Source organism: Sander vitreus, chromosome 2 (assembly GCF_031162955.1).
Source record: "Sander vitreus isolate 19-12246 chromosome 2, sanVit1, whole genome shotgun sequence".
In the NCBI taxonomy this organism is placed as follows: Eukaryota; Metazoa; Chordata; class Actinopteri; order Perciformes; family Percidae; genus Sander; species Sander vitreus.
In genome coordinates, this window is record NC_135856.1 from 16,121,006 (window position 1) to 16,140,712 (window position 19,707).

At 42.0% G+C, this 19,707-nt stretch overlaps 1 protein-coding gene across 1 annotated transcript in view; it reads left to right on the top strand.

Moving 5' to 3' along the window:
- Positions 1-19,707, top strand: part of ntn1a (netrin 1a) — a 56,757-nt gene extending 37,050 nt beyond the window's left edge. The window contains exons 3-6 of the mRNA XM_078280182.1: positions 3,057-3,206; positions 5,637-5,690; positions 13,224-13,298; positions 18,516-19,707. Coding sequence (XP_078136308.1) covers positions 3,057-3,206; positions 5,637-5,690; positions 13,224-13,298; positions 18,516-18,844 — 608 coding nt within the window. The 3' untranslated portion in view covers positions 18,845-19,707. The remainder of the gene's footprint in view (positions 1-3,056; positions 3,207-5,636; positions 5,691-13,223; positions 13,299-18,515) is intronic.

Genomic DNA, 19,707 nt, shown 5'->3' on the forward strand with positions numbered 1-19,707 from the left:
TTTTTTTTGCTCGCGTCCAACATTTTTGGGCTCGCTCTGCGGCCTTAAACATGACTGTTCAGGGCCATTGCAGCCTATTATTATGATCAATTACACACTAAACAACACAACAAGCAAGGCACACCCTCTATTAGATAAACACGTCATTTAGAGAGCTGTTTATGTATAGTGCAACAACCCAATAATGCTTACTATTTCCGCTCTCCAAAGATACTTGTGGAGGAGCAGAAACCTAATTATAATAGAACACAGACTTGGGTAGCTTGGCTTCACTCCAGGGCCAACAAATTATTCTTATTGGCACAGAACACACAAACCAAATGGGGGGAGTTCAGACTTCAAACACCAGCTTTATGGTAAACGATTGGCAGAGTTCAAATTCTCACATTGTGCAATCTCAGAACGAGGCCTGACTGCCTGCCTTTGAAAAAACCTTCAACTCTCCCCATTAACCAAGCACATTTTTCATTCTTTTATATGCAACTCCCAGCGCCAAGAGCTTCTTTTAGAGTTAGGCATTCTGTCTTCATCTAGAAACATGACAGTTAGACAGGGCTAATCCCTTAGATTTAGTTCTACGTTGTTAGGGAAAGACCACAGATTCCCTTATATACACACACCTACGCTTCTTATCATAAACTTCTGTCAGTTCTCCTCGCTGGAATTGTTGAGACAGAAAGGGCCTCTTGCTCTCTTGTCCCCATATCTCCCTGAGCCATCTGTAGTAGCCATGAAGCAGTGCACACAGCCACTTAACCGTTAAGTGGACACACACTTAAACGAGAAACTCTTACTCACACCTCCTGAGTAAGCCAGTCCTTTGGCCAACAGGTGGGTCATCCAGCCAGAGAGTCAGACAATTTGTCATCCAGCCGGACAGCAGCTCAGGCAGTCAGTCAGCCGTCAAGGACCAAATGTGGAAGAGGAGGAGAGAGAGGCAGAGTGTTTCCCACATGCAGACCATGTGCTGTGCAACTTGATTTACTGGCAGGCTTGAGGCTCTGAGCTGTGGTTACCAGGAAGACGCTCTTAAAAATATAACCTGAGCTCTCTGAAGCTCCAACCAGAAACGCACTTTGCCCTTCTTTGCCTCAAACTCCTCTGACATACTCCTAAATTTACAGGCCTGAAGACGTGCTGCACGCTCTCCATGTTAGGCTTCCTGAGGCTGTGTGTGTGTGTGTGTGTGTGTGTGTGTGTGTGTGTGTGTGTGTGTGTGTGTGTGCGTGCGTGCGTGTGTGTGTTTGTGTGTGTGTGTGTGTGTGTGCGTGTATTTTGGTCCTCCTCCCACTGAGCTAGACACAACTAAGGAATGAAAGCGGTGACAGATTAGTCTGATAAAGGTACTAATACACACACTTTTAAGGAGGCTTCTCTGAACTGATAACAAGGGTGAACAGCACACAAGTACTCTCTCTCTCTCTCTCTCTCACACACACACACACACACACACACACACACACACACACACACACACACACACACACTGAGGAGAGATAAGAGCAGCAACAGAAGCTGAATCACAGGAAACAGGCAATAGAGATAAAAGTGATGATAGAGGAGAGAGGAGGTACCCTGCTGAAATCCCAAATGTATGGACTTCACCTACAGAGTTGTCATGTAGTACTTCATTTGTCAAAATATCTCACAAAACAACAACTATGTTGTTTCCAAAAGTCCGAGGTCAATCATAAAGAGCACACAATTGGTATTACATTACCACTTTACGCAGTCTTTTCCCCTGAGGCCTGCGAAGAAACCTGCAGTTTTGATTGTATGCATAAGCGTCACTATTAATTTAAACTTGTTTTGACATTTATACATTTTACACCCTCATTTCAATGCAATTGGCCAAAATGAAGAGATTGTTTTGAAGCTGTATTTTTGTACCGTGGGCTGAACAGTCTATGCGGTTAAAAACAAAACCTACCAAACCACTAAATACCCCCACAAACCTCAAAGTACATAATTCAGCTTTGCCTTTGATGGCTTTTCAGAGTGACAAGTGACACAACACAGGAAAAAAATCTTTAGGGAGGGGCAGCGAAAGAGCAGAGCCCAACCCTGAGGCTGAGAGTCAGCATCACTGGTTTTCCACAGGAAATAAACTGAAAATACATACTCATGGGGTGAGGAATATAGTGGTGAGAGTTTGGTGACAAACAGAGTGTTAGGCTTTGTAGGTTTTTCGATTAAAGAAGTGGGAATGTTGATTGATTATCAAGACTGTTCTGGTCTGGATTAGACTGTCAGGGTTTACTGAATGGACTATTAATTCAACCACTTCTCCTCACCAGAGCCACTACTATTCATATCCAAAAATAGATGAAAAGAAACAACTCTCAGACAACTATTATTCAACACCGATTTCAAACTTGACATGGGTTTGGCTGTGAAATGAATTAAGGGCTTGGATCGGGGAAAGCAATTGGAAGATGATTACATTCCTGAAGCATGTGTGTTCGATAGACCCCCCAGTTTGGGAGGAAGTGTGACAGACGTTTTGGGCTCGGGTTCAAAGTCTGGCATTAATCACAAACAGACAATTAGGATTATCCTCCATTATTTTATCATTTGGTAAGCATGCTCAACCCTTTCTCTTTACCTCATACATAACAGCTGCAGTCCTACAGAGCGCTCACACACTGGCACACACAAGAAGGCCTAACAGCCAAACTCACACATTTTGTGATTGGAGATCATGCTGATACTGTATCTTGACAGCTTTTGATTAAGGTAGACATGATAGTTACATGCTAATTTGCTCATTAGCAAACAACAACAAAATGTCAAAAACAATGTCTGTGGCGGATGCGTTTTATCTGCTCTTTTAGTCATAATGCTACACTCGCTTCAAAATGAGCGCTGTGGTAAGTTCTGTCTCTCTGTGCACGCCTCCACCTGTCTCTCACCACTCTATTATTGTTGCCTCCACTGCTGTGTACCCACCTGCACTCTCTCTATAGGTAGTATGTGTTTGTATCTCCTCACATGTGTGCGTGTGTTTGTGTGTGACCACTCACTGTGCCTCTCTTTCTTCCTCTGTTTCCTCACAGCATGTGATTGCCATCCCGTGGGTGCTGCTGGCAAAACCTGTAACCAAACCACAGGACAATGTCCCTGTAAAGACGGCGTGACTGGTATCACGTGCAACCGCTGTGCTAAAGGCTACCAGCAGAGCCGCTCGCCCATTGCCCCCTGCATAAGTACGTGGAACCCAGTCTTTACCATATCTGCCTCACTGTAGGACTAAGGGAGGGACGCACCGGACTGATGACACACACATGTGCATATTCAAAATCACACACAGTCAACACATAATACAGTATGCTACACACAAAAACACACACTGTAAAAGCAGACTTTACAGTGTCTGACTGTCGGTTTTCTGACCAGTAAATCTGCTGGCTTATAAAATAAACACACCATTACACTGAACCTCAAGGTTATGGTCTCGGCTTGTTGGTCTCTCCATAAATCTGGGTAAAGATGCAAAGTTGTTAACACCAGCATCTCCAAGCCCCAAAGTGTCTTAGATAGCTTGGGAAGATTTGGGTTGAATTAAAAAATCAATCTTGTTCTCAGCATCCAATGACCATTTATTAGCTAAAATATAGCCTTGTATTAAAGTCAAAATTAAGAAATAATCTAGCATCGCCTCAGGGAAGACCTGCAGTTGAAGATTTAAAGCTGCATTGAATAATAGCCCCATAGCAAATGACAATGGCTCCTTTGTCTCATTCTGAAAACGTGTTTTAATTGGTGCTCTTGCCATTGTATTAAATGCTTATGAGCAATACATCTCTACATGGATTTACATGGCTGAGGTCCAATAAAGAAATAAATGAAATCAACTTATTAGATATCATTGACTCCTTGGAAAATGTCAAGTAAGAGCTGATTTGTCAAACATGCAGTGATCACTGTGAGATGGAAATAAAGTCCCTCTCTACAGTATGTAATCAGTTTAATCTTTAACAGCCCACTGTTACAGCGATAGCGCTTACCAAGTTTCATTTTAATACAGAGTCATGTTATATCTTTGACTTTGTGAACACCTTCCAGCGCTGTGAGCCATAAATCTACATGAGTCAATTATGAGAAACAGGCTCATTATTTAAATTGGCACACGTGGCGGCTCAATACTGATGGAAGATTGCTGATCAACAACAACATCAGCGAAGGGACCTACGGGCTTCAGGTGCCATTGTTTTGGCAGCAATTGTTTTTCTTGTCATTATATAGACCAATTCTTCATGGGAGAAGGCCTCATTATGTCCACACGGCAACAACCAGGCGTGCACATCATTCCACAGATTGTGATTTATGGTGACATAAATGTTGTGTACGTTCAGAAAGTAGGAAGCAAGTTTGCTCAATCCCAGTTGAGGAAAGCAGATTTTACTTGATCAAAAGACTTGATTCTTTCTTTTGTCCCTCATACACACAAAGCCCTTACCTTTGCACAGCTGAAACCACCACTGTTATGCACCTCTTTCTTTGCATGTGTCTTTGATACATCTCTGTGGTTTTGTCCTCTACAGACTTTTTGATGAGCCCCTTCTGTCCCTGCTGCCCACAATAACAAAAAGGCATTATGTGTGTTTTATATCTTCTGTTGCCGTCCTGCTCCTTTGGAGATAAGAGGGCCGTTCTTCATGCATGGTTTCTCTGAGTGTCAACTTCCTACCCACTTGTGAATACAGGAGTATGAGGGAGGGCTGAGAGAATCAAGTCTTTGGACAATCATACAGCTCTGTTGTAGTTTTTCCACAGCAGCAGGGTACAGGGGAGGAGGATGAAACAGAGAAAGCAGGTAGATGTTCGAACATTCTTAAAGTTTTTTAAATGATTTTTTGGACAATTTATGTCTTTATTAGGCAGATAAGAGCAGAGACATGAAACAAAATTATGGGGCAGAGAGATGCAACAAAGCCAGGGATGTTGCAGTACGTGGTCAGTACCATATCAATTTTGTAAATAATATTTTGATCAGCCAACATCTGATTGGTTTTTAGAAATGCAGGAAGAAAGTGTATTGGTCAGATATGGCTATATATGAAAATTAAGAACCAGGAGCTTTGACACCACCTCAGGGAAAACATGTATTGAGGAAGATTGGAAAGGACAAGATATAATAAATATTCAATAAAAGAGTGTTAGCGGAAAACCACTTTCTGACTGAACTTCACAAAAGCTTAATTTATGTACTCATTTCACACTTTGACCCCCAGATCGTACAAATTATTGCATTGCATTTAGTGTTTTTTGAGCATATTATGCCCTTATCAGAGAATATACAGAAGCCCTTTTTGATTTAATCTATCCGTCAGTCAATATAACTTTGTGTGAATAAAGAAAATACACAAACACCCACTGTCAGTAATTTAGCAAATTTGCAATCTACTATCAACCATAACAAGAGCTTTGAGCAACTCATGTTCCTAACACTGGTATATTTCTTTACATTGTTTTGCCTTAAACCTTACTTACAGTGTGTAAATGTGCACATTTACACACTGTACCAACATGCATGCACAAAAAGGCAACAATACATGTATGTATGTATGTATGGATGCATATAATAATGAAACTGATCTGTCTTTGCATCTATGTCATGTTTTCTCTGGGAGTAGAGATTCCAGTTGCACTTCCTACAACCCCATCCAGCAGTACAGAGGAACCATCAGGTGAGTACAGCAGAGAGTCAAACATTTACTTTTTTTATATTCATCTATATGCTGCTACACATTCATATAAGCACATCTGGCCTGGAGGGGAAGATGTAGAAAATATTGTGGAAGTATGTATAAATGGTTATGGGATTTTTCAATAGTCCCACGCATCACCACAATATTTTTCCACCAATGTAAAAAAAACAGACTGCCGGATAAATTGGATCCCTCTTGCCTTCCCCCTCCTTATTAAGGCTTCATGAATATTAAATCCATTAGCAACAACCCTGGGATGTGCCTCCTTTAATCTCTCACACTTTCACAATTAATCAGTCTAACTGCGGCACAGTGGGGTGTTGGTCTAGCGTACAGCATGGGGGCCTGATAGTTTGTTTGATTTGATGATTTTTCATCTCTCCAAACTCCCTCTCCGTCCAATGCAGTGAAGTGAGGGAAGGACTGATTGAGGTGCACTGGATTTTGTAATTCAGCGTAGGATTCAATAACACTTTTTTCATTCGTTTACCAGATAATTCATGTTTGAAATGATACCATAGTGGGTTTTACTGTCCTATCTTTAAGGACTGGATATGACATCAGAATTAGTTGCGGTACATCAAATACTAAAGCTGGATGATACGACCGAAATACTATATAACAATAAATTGTCAGAATGGGTTCAGTAATAGTAAATGTAACTATTACTGTGGTAAAACATAAGTGTCTTAAAAAAAATAAAAATCAGTGCATGACATTTTATTTCTAATGCCGGCTCACTTCTGATTAGTTTGAAGTGATTAATGCAGTATGAACACTTAGAGATTCTGGACTGTGAGTTCATTTATTGGTTGAATTGGTTGGAATCTGGTTATATGTTAGTGGTTGCTGTAGCTCTTTTCAGTTGAATTATATGCAATCCTTTTATTGAAAATTGTGATATGAGTAAACAGTATGAGACTCATAATATGTAATGCAGCAGAATTCCTACATATGTGAAGCACCAAAACTTGCATCTTGAGCTTCATAAACATAAACAGACATACGTGTACAAACCCTGTTGGAATAAGTTCCGCATTTTGTTATATGGCCTCATGGTGGAAAAAGTTGAGTCATCTGGCATGTTTGCTCTGTCTCACCCATGAAGTTGCTGGAGGCCCAAGGTATACATATGTTATGTACTGTACGTGAATAAGAGGCTCTTGCAGCTGTTATTGGGCCCTAATGTTCCCTGGACAGCTTCGATTGACAGCGCAGTCAGGATACTGCCGGTCCCCAACCCTCCTCCGCCTCTTTTCTTTTCTCCTTCAGTCTCTTTTCGCTCTCTCCACCTCCTTCGTCTCCCTCTGTTTCACGCTTTGTCTTCACATAACACTGTGGGTGGTACCGAGCTAGAATATCTGGAGTTTCTCTGGGCCCCCTTGTCAGGAAACTGCCCGCTTTTGGGGTGTAGGAAATTTTCCTCACCTTATTGAGGGATTACTGGTTAAGTGAGAGAAGGACCCTTATTACTTCATCAACTTAAATAAATGCAAAGTTGATCAGCATGTTTACTTTTCGGTTTATATACATCAACATTCACAAGTAAAAAAGGCATTTTGGATATTTGTGTTTGTTGTGTATGAAAACTATACCCTTACCTCTCCCTCCAATTTACTGTTATCATGTGAAATATTTGTTCTTCTTGTAACCCAGTTAATTAAGCCGTGTCATTGAACTAATGTAAACACAACCTGAAGGAAACTGTGTAATGACTCGGACCGTAAAATCTAATCACGAAAGAGAGGTCTGGGAATTCCCTCTCATATGTGTAATGGGCAGCCCAGAGAGGTTGAAATCAAGCAGATTGCAAGGTGGAGCACCTTGATGGACATCGTGCATTGACCACGTCAGAATCATGTAGCCGGGGGTCCCGCTGGAGGCTGGAGGTGCTTGAGGCCCAGAGGATGCATACATGACCCTTTGAACCTCATCAGAAGGTTGCAGAGCAAACGCACCTCATGCTCAGCCTGATATTCAAACAGGTATGATATCACCTAATATGGGATTGCAAACAGATGTGGTGATTCAACTATAATTTCCACCATACTAATAGTACCTGCTAGAGTAAAGATTATTTTATACTATTATTTTTTTAACGACTACATTATATATTATATATTTATATAAATTATAATTAATAATAATTATAGTAGCAGTGGTAAAGTAGTTATGGGTGGTTTAGAATACATTTACTCAAGAGAAAGGAGAAGAAAAAAGGCTGGGGAAGTAGAAAAAGTAAACGATGAAGACAAAAACAAGAGGGGGAAATCCAAAAACCACAAGACGAAAAATGAAAAAAATAAAGGCAAAGAGAAAGGAGAATGAGTAGATGGAGGGGGAGGAGGAAACAGTATGGAGGGGGGAAAGGGGAAGAAGATGCTAGATGAAAAAATATGGAGACTTGTAGGGTCAATTAAGACATGCAAAAAGTTCATTTTGAAATAATATAGGCTACATGTATATGTGGAAAAAGTGCGTGTGTGTGCGTTTGTGTGCGTGCGTGTATGTATGCGTGATACCAGGGGGTGTTGGGCTGACAGCTGTGAGGCAGGTGCCTTGTTGCGCCTCAGTTGGCGGGGGGAGGGGTTGAATGGAGAGCATGAGGGAAAATGGAGTGGATATTAATTTGTCTCCTGCAGTAGGGCTCTCCCTCTCTCGACCACACGTAGGGCTGGAATGCATGGAGAATACCTCCGATGGTGTGGCCCAGACAAAACACACATTGTGCTGGTAGGTCACGGATGGTGTGAGTCGCCACTCCCACGGGTCGTGACAGAGACGTCTATGCAGCAACGAAATGTGGAGGAGATTAACCGCTGATGACCTGTGATGGCCGCCTCGAGCCTGTCAGGATACAAGATGTGAAAGTAACTAATGATGATGATGAGGAGGAGAATTGGAGTGACGATGATGAGGCTCAAAAGGGTAACAAGGTTCAGTCTCATATGTGTGTGTGTGTGTGTGTGTGTGTGTGTGTGTGTGTGTGTGTGTGTGTGTGTGTGTGTGTGTGTGTGTGTGTGTGTGTGTGTCTTGTCCGTGGCTGGAAGTGATCAGAATCTGTGGCGGACCCCTCCTTGGATTTTTTGGACATGAGTCTTGCTTCACACACCCTGTTCAGTACTTGTTGACTCCACCGCGCTTCACAGTCATGTCAACGTGTGGATCTTATTACGCCACTTAATTGTAGAAGGAATAATGGTGAAATACATTTTTGCAATAAGCAGGGCCCAAAATAGAACAGCACAGTATCAAATTCTCATTATCAATATCAAACTGATGAACACAATTTAGTTTTTGGTGCCCAAAACGAATTTTTTAATGACATGAAAAACTTTGGAAGAGTTATTTCCTCTCTCCGTGTCTCCGTAGACACAGCTGACTCATCTGAACCTCCTCAGTTACAGTAATAGAGGACGAATCAACACATCAGAACTGACAGCAAGCCACGCAAAAATTCCAAATCAGGTCAAGACCTCTTACAGCCTCTTCGCTGGCTGTTGTCTGCCTGAAAACAAACCATCTTTTACTCTCCGACGATACAATGAGAAAAGAAGTGGGGGACTCCTTCTCTTTCTTTCCTCCTTTTTTGTCTCCGTCTTTGCTGGACAGGATCCAAACTCACGGCTCCTGTGAGCAGAAATGAACAGAGCAGGACAGCACACTGGGCTCCATAATCTAATTACATGCTTTATTTGCTGCAATTTGTTTCTCAATCAGTCTGGTTGAGGGAGAAAGCCCTCCTCCTGGGCCGTCATTTACACCTCCTTGTCTCGATGCTCTGGTGCCTCTGATGCCCCCTGTCTCTGTGGCCACGTTCACACTGAGGATCTAGAAATATCCAGAGTGTGTCTAGATCTAGTTGATATAGATTGGCTGTTCACAACTGGCTTTGCAGGTTAGATGTTGATGTAGATCCGATGTTATCTGTGTGATAACTGCTGAACAGCAACAACAAAACACATTCTGTATTAGTGTTCAGATTATACTACAGAATGGCCGGTGATTATTTTAAAACATGGATCTTCAACACCTTTTCTTAGTTGGCAACTCAACGGTAATTAAAGTGTTTGTGTAATACTTGTAAGGAAAAGTTCACTAAGTTCTGTATATCTGCGGTAAGACACCTCTTCTGTCTTGTTGTGTAGTTTCAGTCGTCCTCAATCATGTAAACTATTGTTTGCTTGATTTGCCTCGCAGAAATGTGTCGTATTTTTCCACTTCCTGTCCATTGCTTTTGTTTAAATCTTATGATACACTCTTTACTAGTTCTTCTGGTTTGATGTGTTGGATCACTATGCCATCATCTTCAAGATTCTGGGGAGATGTTGGGGAGTTTGATTTTAGAGTCATTTTAAGCAGCATTGTCTACCACCATTTTTATATTTAGGGCATGTTTCACTATGTACTAGTGTACTACCTAACCCAGGCCTAGTTTTGCCTTTGTCTATGGGCACTTTAAAGCTTTGGCTCAAACACATAGAACTGTACAGTACTGTATTCTGTCTTGAAGGAGCTTTAGTAAGAAGCATCCCAAATGAAAACGATTAGCTTAAAGGGTTGTACAGCACTTTGATAGAAGGGGCAAAGGTCCACCTCTCAGTTACGCACTTCTCAGTCCTCTGAAAGGCAGGAAACAAAGCGCTGTAGTAACTACATCTACTCAGAACACCCAAAGCACATTTTAGCTCAGTGCTACAGGACTGCTCCCACTTCCCCGCTTGTAACGCACGCACAAAGGGAACATTTGTCCTCACGGTAGGGGACTGCCTGGCCCTAAATGGGGATCTCGGGGTGCTCTCAGTGGGGCCCGGAGCTGTGTCTCAGGGGTACACTAATGGGGAACGAAAGGCTATCAAAGGGAAGTATCATGATGGCATCAAGGGGGGTTATGAGAAAACAAAGCTTCCTTTCCACAGCTCCCCCTTCCATCATTTACATGGTAATCAGGTGCAGCTCATATAGACTCCTCTGTTTCATTTACTTTGCCTATTTTTGTTACTCTCTTTATTTACTACCACCAGCTTCAGCTTATGAGGCAACCAGGTTTGGGTGTTTTGCTGATTTGGGGGTTTTACTTAAAATCACAGTCCTCCTCCTCTTCTTCTTACCACCCCCCTGATAAACTTCACTTCTGTCTTCTTCTCTTTTTTTTGTCAACCTCTCCACCCCTTCGCTCTCTACCAGTACCCATTCTCCCGCCTCCTTCCCTGCATTTTTTCTTGTCGTAGTGTTCCCCAGGCAACCTCATTCAAACAGAGTATAAAGGAGAGCAAAGGCATGGAGCACAGATCTGCTCACAACAATGAAGTTTGTTCATATTCAGGCTGCCTGAAAGCTCCAATCCTTCTTCCACAACCCCATCACTCTCCTCCACTACGACTTGATGTCCATCCATCTCTTACTCGCTAATTTCTTTTACTATACTCATCACAACTTGTAACACTGAAGTGTAAACTAAAGCAGTACTCTGGATCTGATTTATGCCAGTTGGGAGAGTGCTCAATGAGCAGAAAAGAATGGGAAACATTTATTTTTTTTGTAATGGTATGGCCTCACATCACATTATTCTTGCCAGCACTATATGTGGCTGGCAGCGTGACAGCATAGCATGGGGCAATCACTGAAGCTATATACTCTCTGGATTGCTGGGGCCAGCAAAGTGGAGGAAGGAATATGCTGTTGCCTCCGTAACCTCCTGGTAATCTATCATAAAAAATAAAAAAACTGATGGCATGGCATATCCTCATGGATGTATTTGGAAGGGGAGCAGGGTTAGTTATAATCTGCAATGCATGTGTGGCCTAGCCCTTGACATTACTGTGTGGAAATTGGAAAATGGAAAAACCAATGGAGATATAGTAAAGTACAGAGTTCCCTTACCTCCGCCACACATAGAATATACAAACTTTAATCAAGGCTCTACATGATTCCATGCACAGAAAAACAGTATCTAGCAAATGTTCTGTTTTGAGGTTGTTGTCCAGATGATAGATCAAGCTCAAATCAACTTTACGTACTCACTTACTACCGCAGAGAGTATGTACGTACATACTACATGAGTATGTATGTGTGTGAGCCATGAGGCGATTTGGGTGACCCTCTGCCTGCGTGAGGTATTTATTTGTTCACGGCTCCAGAGTGGATGCCCCCCTCCCCAAAAAAAGCTCCTCTGCCCACCGCTTCATGGATGGCTAATTTTCCCTTCCTGACCTCCCTTTGTGTGGCATTGACCCCCTTCACACCCCCCACCTTCTACTCCCTCAAATAGCTGCCAGCCCTCAGCCCCCCACCCCCCCGTCCTCAGTGCAATAAATGCAAAAGCTTGACATTGAAGTGATCCCAGGGTTATTTTTTTCAGGAGGTCGGGGGCTGAGGTGACAAGCGAGGTGAGATTTTGGAGGGAGGCGGGGGGTTGAAATGGGTGGAGGGTTGTCTGCACAGGCCTGGCTCATTCCCACAGTCTGACAGGGAGTGAGTGGGTCGATGGCAGCAGTGATTTGTGTTTCTTCTAAACCACTGCTGGTACCATCAGCTCCATTCAGAGGTTCTCACCAGCACACATGGAAGATGTAGATGTGGTTAGAGGAGTAAAGTGCCTTCACCACAACCAAAACATGCACCCTTAATGATGCCAGCAGTGGCACCACAGCAGTCCCATTAGACTACACAATCAAGCCAGACAGATGTGCTTCAACTAGTCAGCCAAAAGAACTATTGCCAGAGATGCTGTTATGATAATTGTTCTCTATAGGGAACCTTTCTTTAAATTTGTAAATGACAGGATCCAAAAGGCAGATGTCTGTTTCTGCTGGTATTGTTTGTCTTCTTTCTTTCTTTCTTTACTAAAACCGCCAGTCCGTAAAACGCAGGATAGGACATAAATTGAACTATAGTGTTAAAGCAGCTGTCTCAAAGTTTCAAAATTTTAAAATGTGTTAAAGCTCTGCTGTACATGTAAAGGTATGCCCAACAGAGGAAAATATTTCTTACATTTCAGTCCTAGTAGCGCTAATCAAATTCCCAGCTCATCTATAGTGTGTTTACAATTTACCACCATCTTTACACATGTAAAACATAATACATATTTAAATGTATAAAAAAAACATCAACATGAACTTATAAATATTATTTTGAATTACTTGAGCAATTGAGTATTCAATTTAATGTAAGTGTTGTGTGTGATTTTTTTTTATTTTCAATCCAATTTCTTATTTTGTAATAAACAGTTTTATTTGGACTTTTTTTGTCCAAAATTTAACAGACAAAATTCTTTTGTCCTAACAATTTTACCGTTTTTGCAATTTAAGCAGCATTGTAGGTCCACTTGGCTTTTTAGTTTTTCATGTTCTGTATATATGTGAGAATGTTTTTGGGCAATTATTTTAACAATGAATTTGTAACAAATTCACAAAACTCTTTTCCCCCCATTACTAAATAAAATACCATTACCACTGTTTGTTTTCTCCCTCTAATCTCCTAATTGTATTCTCTCACTTCTTATTCTTGCAGACTGTGACTCTTATTGCAAAGCATCTAAAGGCAAACTGAAGATCAACATGAAGAAGTACTGCAAGAAAGATTACGGTGAGTCAACGGACAACACACAGTCCATTTAATGACTTGGATTAACATTTATTTCCACGGGAAAGCTTAAAAACATGTGGTCTAATGGAAGAAACAGTTTCCTTTTTCACTGCTTGGCTCTGGGTAAAAAACAAGTTTCTTATTTTGCAGGAACAAATAGTGTGTGTCAGACTTCTTTAGGAGCAGTAGAATCACTGTGCAACTTAAAGTGCTAAATGTTTTGGTTTGGGATATGCATATGTTTACTACTACCAGCCCAGCACGTTGCTAGGGAGCTGCTATAGTTTACAGGGGAGGTATTTCACTGATGGCTTACTCCAGCTTTCTGAGGACAGAGACAAAGGATCAAATAAAGACAGCAGAACTTCAAGGAGGAAGAGAGAAGACAAACAGAAGGAGAGAAAGGGCAGGATAAAAAATTAGGTAGAGGTGTGTGTGTGTGTGTGTGTGTGTGTGTGTGTGTGTGTGTGTGTGTGTGTGTGTGTGTGTGTGTGTGTGTGTGTTTGTGTGTGTGTGTGTGTGTGGGGAGGTGTTGTCTCCGAGCAGGCATTTAAAACCCGGGCGGATAAAGCAAAGACAGTGTGACGGACATTGGGTACTCTCTAAGATCCTCATTAAGGCAGCCCACTTCCCCCACAACCAACAACCGATGCAATTCTCGCTGCATTCCTGTGACCGTCCGTCCGCCACGCCATTCAAGGTGTGGATAAGACGTATGACCTCTCCCCTCTTCCCCTCCCTCTGTCCCCTCCCCTGATTGAAGTCAGGCTGCTGAACCGGTCAACCAAGCAGCGGCATCCTGCAGCATACCTCAACAGCTTGACAGACAGTCCTGGGCTTTGTTCTGTGGGGATTTGGAGGAGTTAGGGGTTCAGCTTATAGACACCTCCTCTTCCACCAATGCCTGCCTTGCTGCTGATGTCGTGAGAAGAGCCTCGCCTCTGAAATATGTATCCATTCATGCATGAATGTGTCAGCTACATGGCTGTTTGCTTTTCTTTGGTTTGGCAATGTTGTTAACCTTTCAATATCAGGTTCAATGTTTAGTTTAAATCTACAGAAATAGATAACATACAGAATATTTACGTTACACCTGAATGGTAACAGCATTCAAGGGTGGAGCGGTGTAGAGGTGTAGAGGTATAGAAGTAAAAAGAGACATCAGGATGTCCTGCTGGAGAAACTATCACTCAACAGTTACAGTGAGTTCCCTCACGTATGTACATCTCCCAAGAGTGAAGCCAGCAGAGCCTCCCAACTGATTTGGCATGTGTTGTGTGTGTGTGTGTGTGTGTGTGTGTGTGTGTGTGTGTGTGTGTGTGTGTGTGTGTGTGTGTGTGTGTGTGTGAAGTGTAGGGGATCTGCTGGTACTGATGGTTGAGATAATACCAAGTGAATACAAATGGAAGTTCCTCTTTTGCACCAATGTTTCTGAGGGTAGATGCAGGATATTTGTATGTGGGGAGGCAGAGATCGAAGCAGAGCATAACGGCAGAAAAGAGGAAAGGCTCTTGAGACAAGAGACAAACTTTTAGAAGAATGTATGTATATTATAAAACAGTAGGGAAGGGTTCTTCTCGTTGTGTGATGGACAGACATGGACAGTAATTATAAACATACAGCGATTTAATGTATTCATATATAAAAGAACAACAGATAATTAATTAGTCCTAGCTGATTACTACAGTATGTTCATCCCTTCGAACGTTTGTAGGTTTTTAAAGATAATTCTTTATTAAATCCACCTGTCCCCTATTAGTTTAAAATGCTACATCATCCTCTGTGTAATCCACTTTCTCCTCGCCTTGCCTTCACCAGGGGGGCTTTGTGCTGCCGATGTAAACGAGAACCATTAAGCTTCTTGTCATATCAATGCTTAGCTTGTAACAGCATTCAAGATTCCTAACAGACCCGAACAAGATCCCTGTACAGTATTTACCACACACAAGCTCAGCAAAGTGGATGAAAAGTCAAACACAATGTAAATCTACAGGATAAATTGAGAGAGCCATAGCTTTGGACTGTTTTAAAAAGATCAGCAGGGGAGCGGGGCTCCATGCTGCGTAGGGAAACGATGCTACAAGCTTCTGTGGTCGACATACAGACGCAAATAAAGAATCACAGGAGGGAGCAGGGTGTAGGGAGGGGGTGAACATGTCTGATGTCAGAAAAAGCCTGGCTATAACTACTGCAGGCATCTCAGCGTACAGTGATTGTTGATTAAACACAAACAGAGAGAAGAGCACCTGGTGGTGCAAGGTGGTGCCGACGTCACCCTGTTGACACAGGGCCTCAGGGGACATACAGTACAATTGGGGTGAAAATGACATACAAACACTCGCAGAAGTAGGACAATAAAATGTGTAGACAAGATAAGAGTGCATAGCAAATGACAATGCTCAAGAGAGTTGCAAAGTGGGAGGAGGTATTTCGGTGGCCCCTGGTTCCAGAAGTCCCATTCATTTTCTACATTGACGATGCGACTCACAGTTGGGGCTCTTCTACAGCTTGGATGGACGTAAAATATTCCCAGTTGAATCATCAGTACAAAGGATGAACAACTGGGTTAGAAAATACTTGGTTCTTGGAAATCAAAGGTACAAGAAGGTGCATTTTGGTTTTAAAAATCCAATAACAGAGCTAAAAGGATGTTATGTACACTGCTGGTGGTGACACTAAATATTACGTTGTTGAGAAAACTGACAAAACTATCTGCAGCTGAAATTGCTCATGGGTAGTGTAGTATTTTGAGCTGTCCGCCTTGAAAAACTAACGAACACAACTAGAAAGCGGATCGGGGCGCATTTTTCTGTCCGAGCCCGGCCCATGTCCGACAGAGCATGTAACCGAACCCGGCCCAAGCCCGACAGGCATTAATAGATTTATGTCCGAGCCCGACCCGAGGCCGACACAGTTCAAATAAAAAAAATTTTCTCATACCAATGACACATGTACGTTTGTTTGTGTGGAAAGCCCACTTTTATTAAGCAACTGTAGGAAGGCATTCGGAAATGTCAACAGATGAGCGCATCAGCGCACATGTTTCGTTGTCACAGCTACATAAACAAATTTCTGCACACAGGAAGACGGATGTTAGGGTAATATTTTAATCACAAAAACAAACCTTTGCATCAAGTGAAACAGGCCCATTGGCTACCTACATAATAAGCTGTTTTAAACATAAAATGTTCAATGTCTCATCGCGCTGATGTGACCGAGCCCGACCCGAACCCGAACATAATTTCTAAATATCCGACCGAAATATCCGACCTGGCCGGACGGGACCCGACGGGACCCGGCGGTACCAAACGGTATCCATCTTCTAAACACAACACGATTTCCCAGGAACAAAGTTGAAATAATTAAAACTGGTGGCCATAACATTAATCTTTAGGGTTGTTTTATAATCCAGGAGACTCCCTTATTTCTATGTTGAAGAATATTGAGGATATCATTCAAAGAAACCCACATTTACACTGTAATTGTAAAACCTAGGCAAAGCAGACTTTCCCTACACAGAAAAACCCAATGGGCTTTACAAAATATACAGAAAGCATAGTGCACACACAAACTTTTAACGAAAATATAATACTGCTTTTAAAAGAAGTGAATCTCACACATCTCAAGTCCTCTGCAGGATCCTTCAGCAGATTTTGAATTGACCCTGGATGCAGTAAAAACACTAAGAGTATTGGAAACTACAATAGTAGTGTAATCTAGAAACAGATGTGTTCTCAGTTTACAAAGTTAGGAAGTTTTAGAGCCAGTTTTAGCTCTTTGTCATTCATAAAGTGTGACCCCTCGGCGGTGATCCAACATGTACATGATATATCTCCTAATACTGCCATGATGTTCAGCTCCATTTGCTCGACACTGAAGGAGAAACCAGTGACCCTGTAACACGGTGGTTCATTTCATAAGCTGTCCCATAAGTACAGGAGAAGTATAATGGAACTTAATAGAGATCTGGTCAATATAATACATATTGATACGTGCTGGGTTATGATCTATGAGAGGCAGCCCTCTCTTTCCCTCCCCATCTCTGAGGGCTATACCGGTTCATCACTAAGTGATATCACTAAGTGTCTTTCCAGCTTGCGTCTCTAATAGCCCTACCCTGCCTCCTACTCACATTACAAATCATGCTGCTCTGTCAGTAGTAATGGACATAATGCACGTGGGGCTGTATATCATAGCCAGCCTTTTTCACTGGGGATAGAAACCGTATTTATACCACAAGTGTAGTTTATTGGGATCGTGGGTGCTCGTTCACAAAGGTATACCAAGGTGTTTCTGTGCTCACTTAGAGCCTGGCTGTGGTAAAGAAGAGGACACAAGCAGGCTTATGTGAACAAAACACAGTAGAGTTCAGTAAATAAAGGGTCAGATTTTGATCAGAGCTCTGGATACTATGACATGATCCCTCTTTGACCCAGCATGGGTTAGCACTCAAAGAGCGCTCCATTTACCTCGGAACTCGGAAGCCGAAGCTGGGAATGACGTCACACCCGAATTGAATGCGTTCCAGTTACAAGTCAGATTTTTATTGTTTTCATTAGCTCTAGCCAGGTTAGCCATTGTTAGCAATGCCAGTTTATAACAACGCATTACGCTGTTTTTGTGCATACAAACCGCCTAACAACATGTCCACAGATGCGGCCCTTTGCTGCATGTCATTCCCCCTCTCTCTCTCCCCTTTCATGTTTAAGCTGTCCTATCAAAAAATAAAAAGACCTAAAATGCCCAAAAAATAATCTCAAAAAAACACACACACACATTGTTCACATATTAATGTCCCCCTCAGGATGAGTTGTAATAACTCTGGTGATTCTCTGACTTTTAGTCTAGCGCCACCATGAGGTTAAGAAATTAAAAGAAATTCAAATACTTCGGTATATGACCAAATACAGAAATAATGACATTGGCCACAACTGTTAATATTTATGCTAATTACTAAAACTAAGATGGTGAACATGGTAAAAATGATATCTTCTAAACATTAGCATGTTAAAGTTGTTATTGTAAGCATGTTAGCATGCTGATGTTAGTATTTTGCTAAAAGGACCTCTTTTCCAACCTAGCCTAGCCTCACAAAGCCACCAGCATCCGCAGACTGTTAGTGGAGGCAGTAACCTTTACAACTGAATATAAGAAATCTCACATTAGGCCAAAGCGATAACCTGGTGTCTCTTTTGTCCCCCCGACTTCACTCTACAGCTGTCCAGGTGCACATCCTGAAGGCAGACAAAGCCGGCGAGTGGTGGAAGTTCACCGTCAACATCATCTCTGTCTACAAGCAGGGCGAGAGCCGCATCCGCCGTGGGGACCAGTTCCTGTGGGTCCGCACCAAAGATGTGGCCTGCAAGTGTCCCAAGATCAAGCCTGGGAAAAAGTACCTTCTGCTGGGGAATGACGAGGACTCCCCCGGCCAGGGCGGAGTGGTAGCAGACAAAGGCAGCCTGGTTATCCAGTGGAGGGACACGTGGGCACGCAGGCTCAGAAAGTTCCAGCAGCGCGAGAAGAAAGGCAAGTGCAAGAAGCCATAGGCGGAAAAAGATGGAGAGGATGCCGGAGAGGTGGAGGAATTCAAGAGAAAAGCTGAGCGAGTGATTTTAAGAAAAAAAAAAAAAAAAGACAGAGGACCACGGACAGAAAAGAGACTGTTTATGTCGCTGCTTTTTTTGTGTAGAAGCATGAAGAGAATTATTTAGGATGATTTGTTTTTGTAGTGAACTTTTGTTGAAGCTCACCTTGCAGATTTGGTTTTATGTTTTATTTTACTTTGAGATTTGTCTCTCTTGTGGATTTGCCGAATTTGCACCTATTACCAGCATATAAAGTTATTTGTGTTTTCTTTATCTTAGTATGAAATCATTATATTTTATGGTTCAATTTTATGGATATTTTCTGCTGGTGCAAAAATGACAGAAAAAGCCACTTAATTACCACTGCAAGTTTGCCTCTGCATGGTTTTCTTGTTGTACTTGTTGTAGCTAATAAGCGAGCTTGTTTCATCAAAAGTCTTCACTGATCTGATTCAGGCAATATTTCCTCCGTTAAGAATTGTGCCATAAATACTATTGTTTGCAAGCCACAAAAATGCATAATACATTTAGCTGTTAATGAGCTGCCATTTCTTTCCCCTGTTGTACAAATTCAGGTATTTCTGCAACTCAAGAAACAAGAAATCTGTAGTGCTACTTTTTTACAGTATTGATAAAAGAATTGTTGACCTGATAAATCTTGATTATTACTCCCCTATTTGCCTCCTTACATTTCATTAGTTACATGTTGGTGGTTCAGAATTTGTACAAGCCTGCATGTGAACACATCTTATTTGAGACTGTAATGTTCAATTCACTAACTGATGCTGCTCATGGTACTAATATTAAAATTACACATTTTTTTT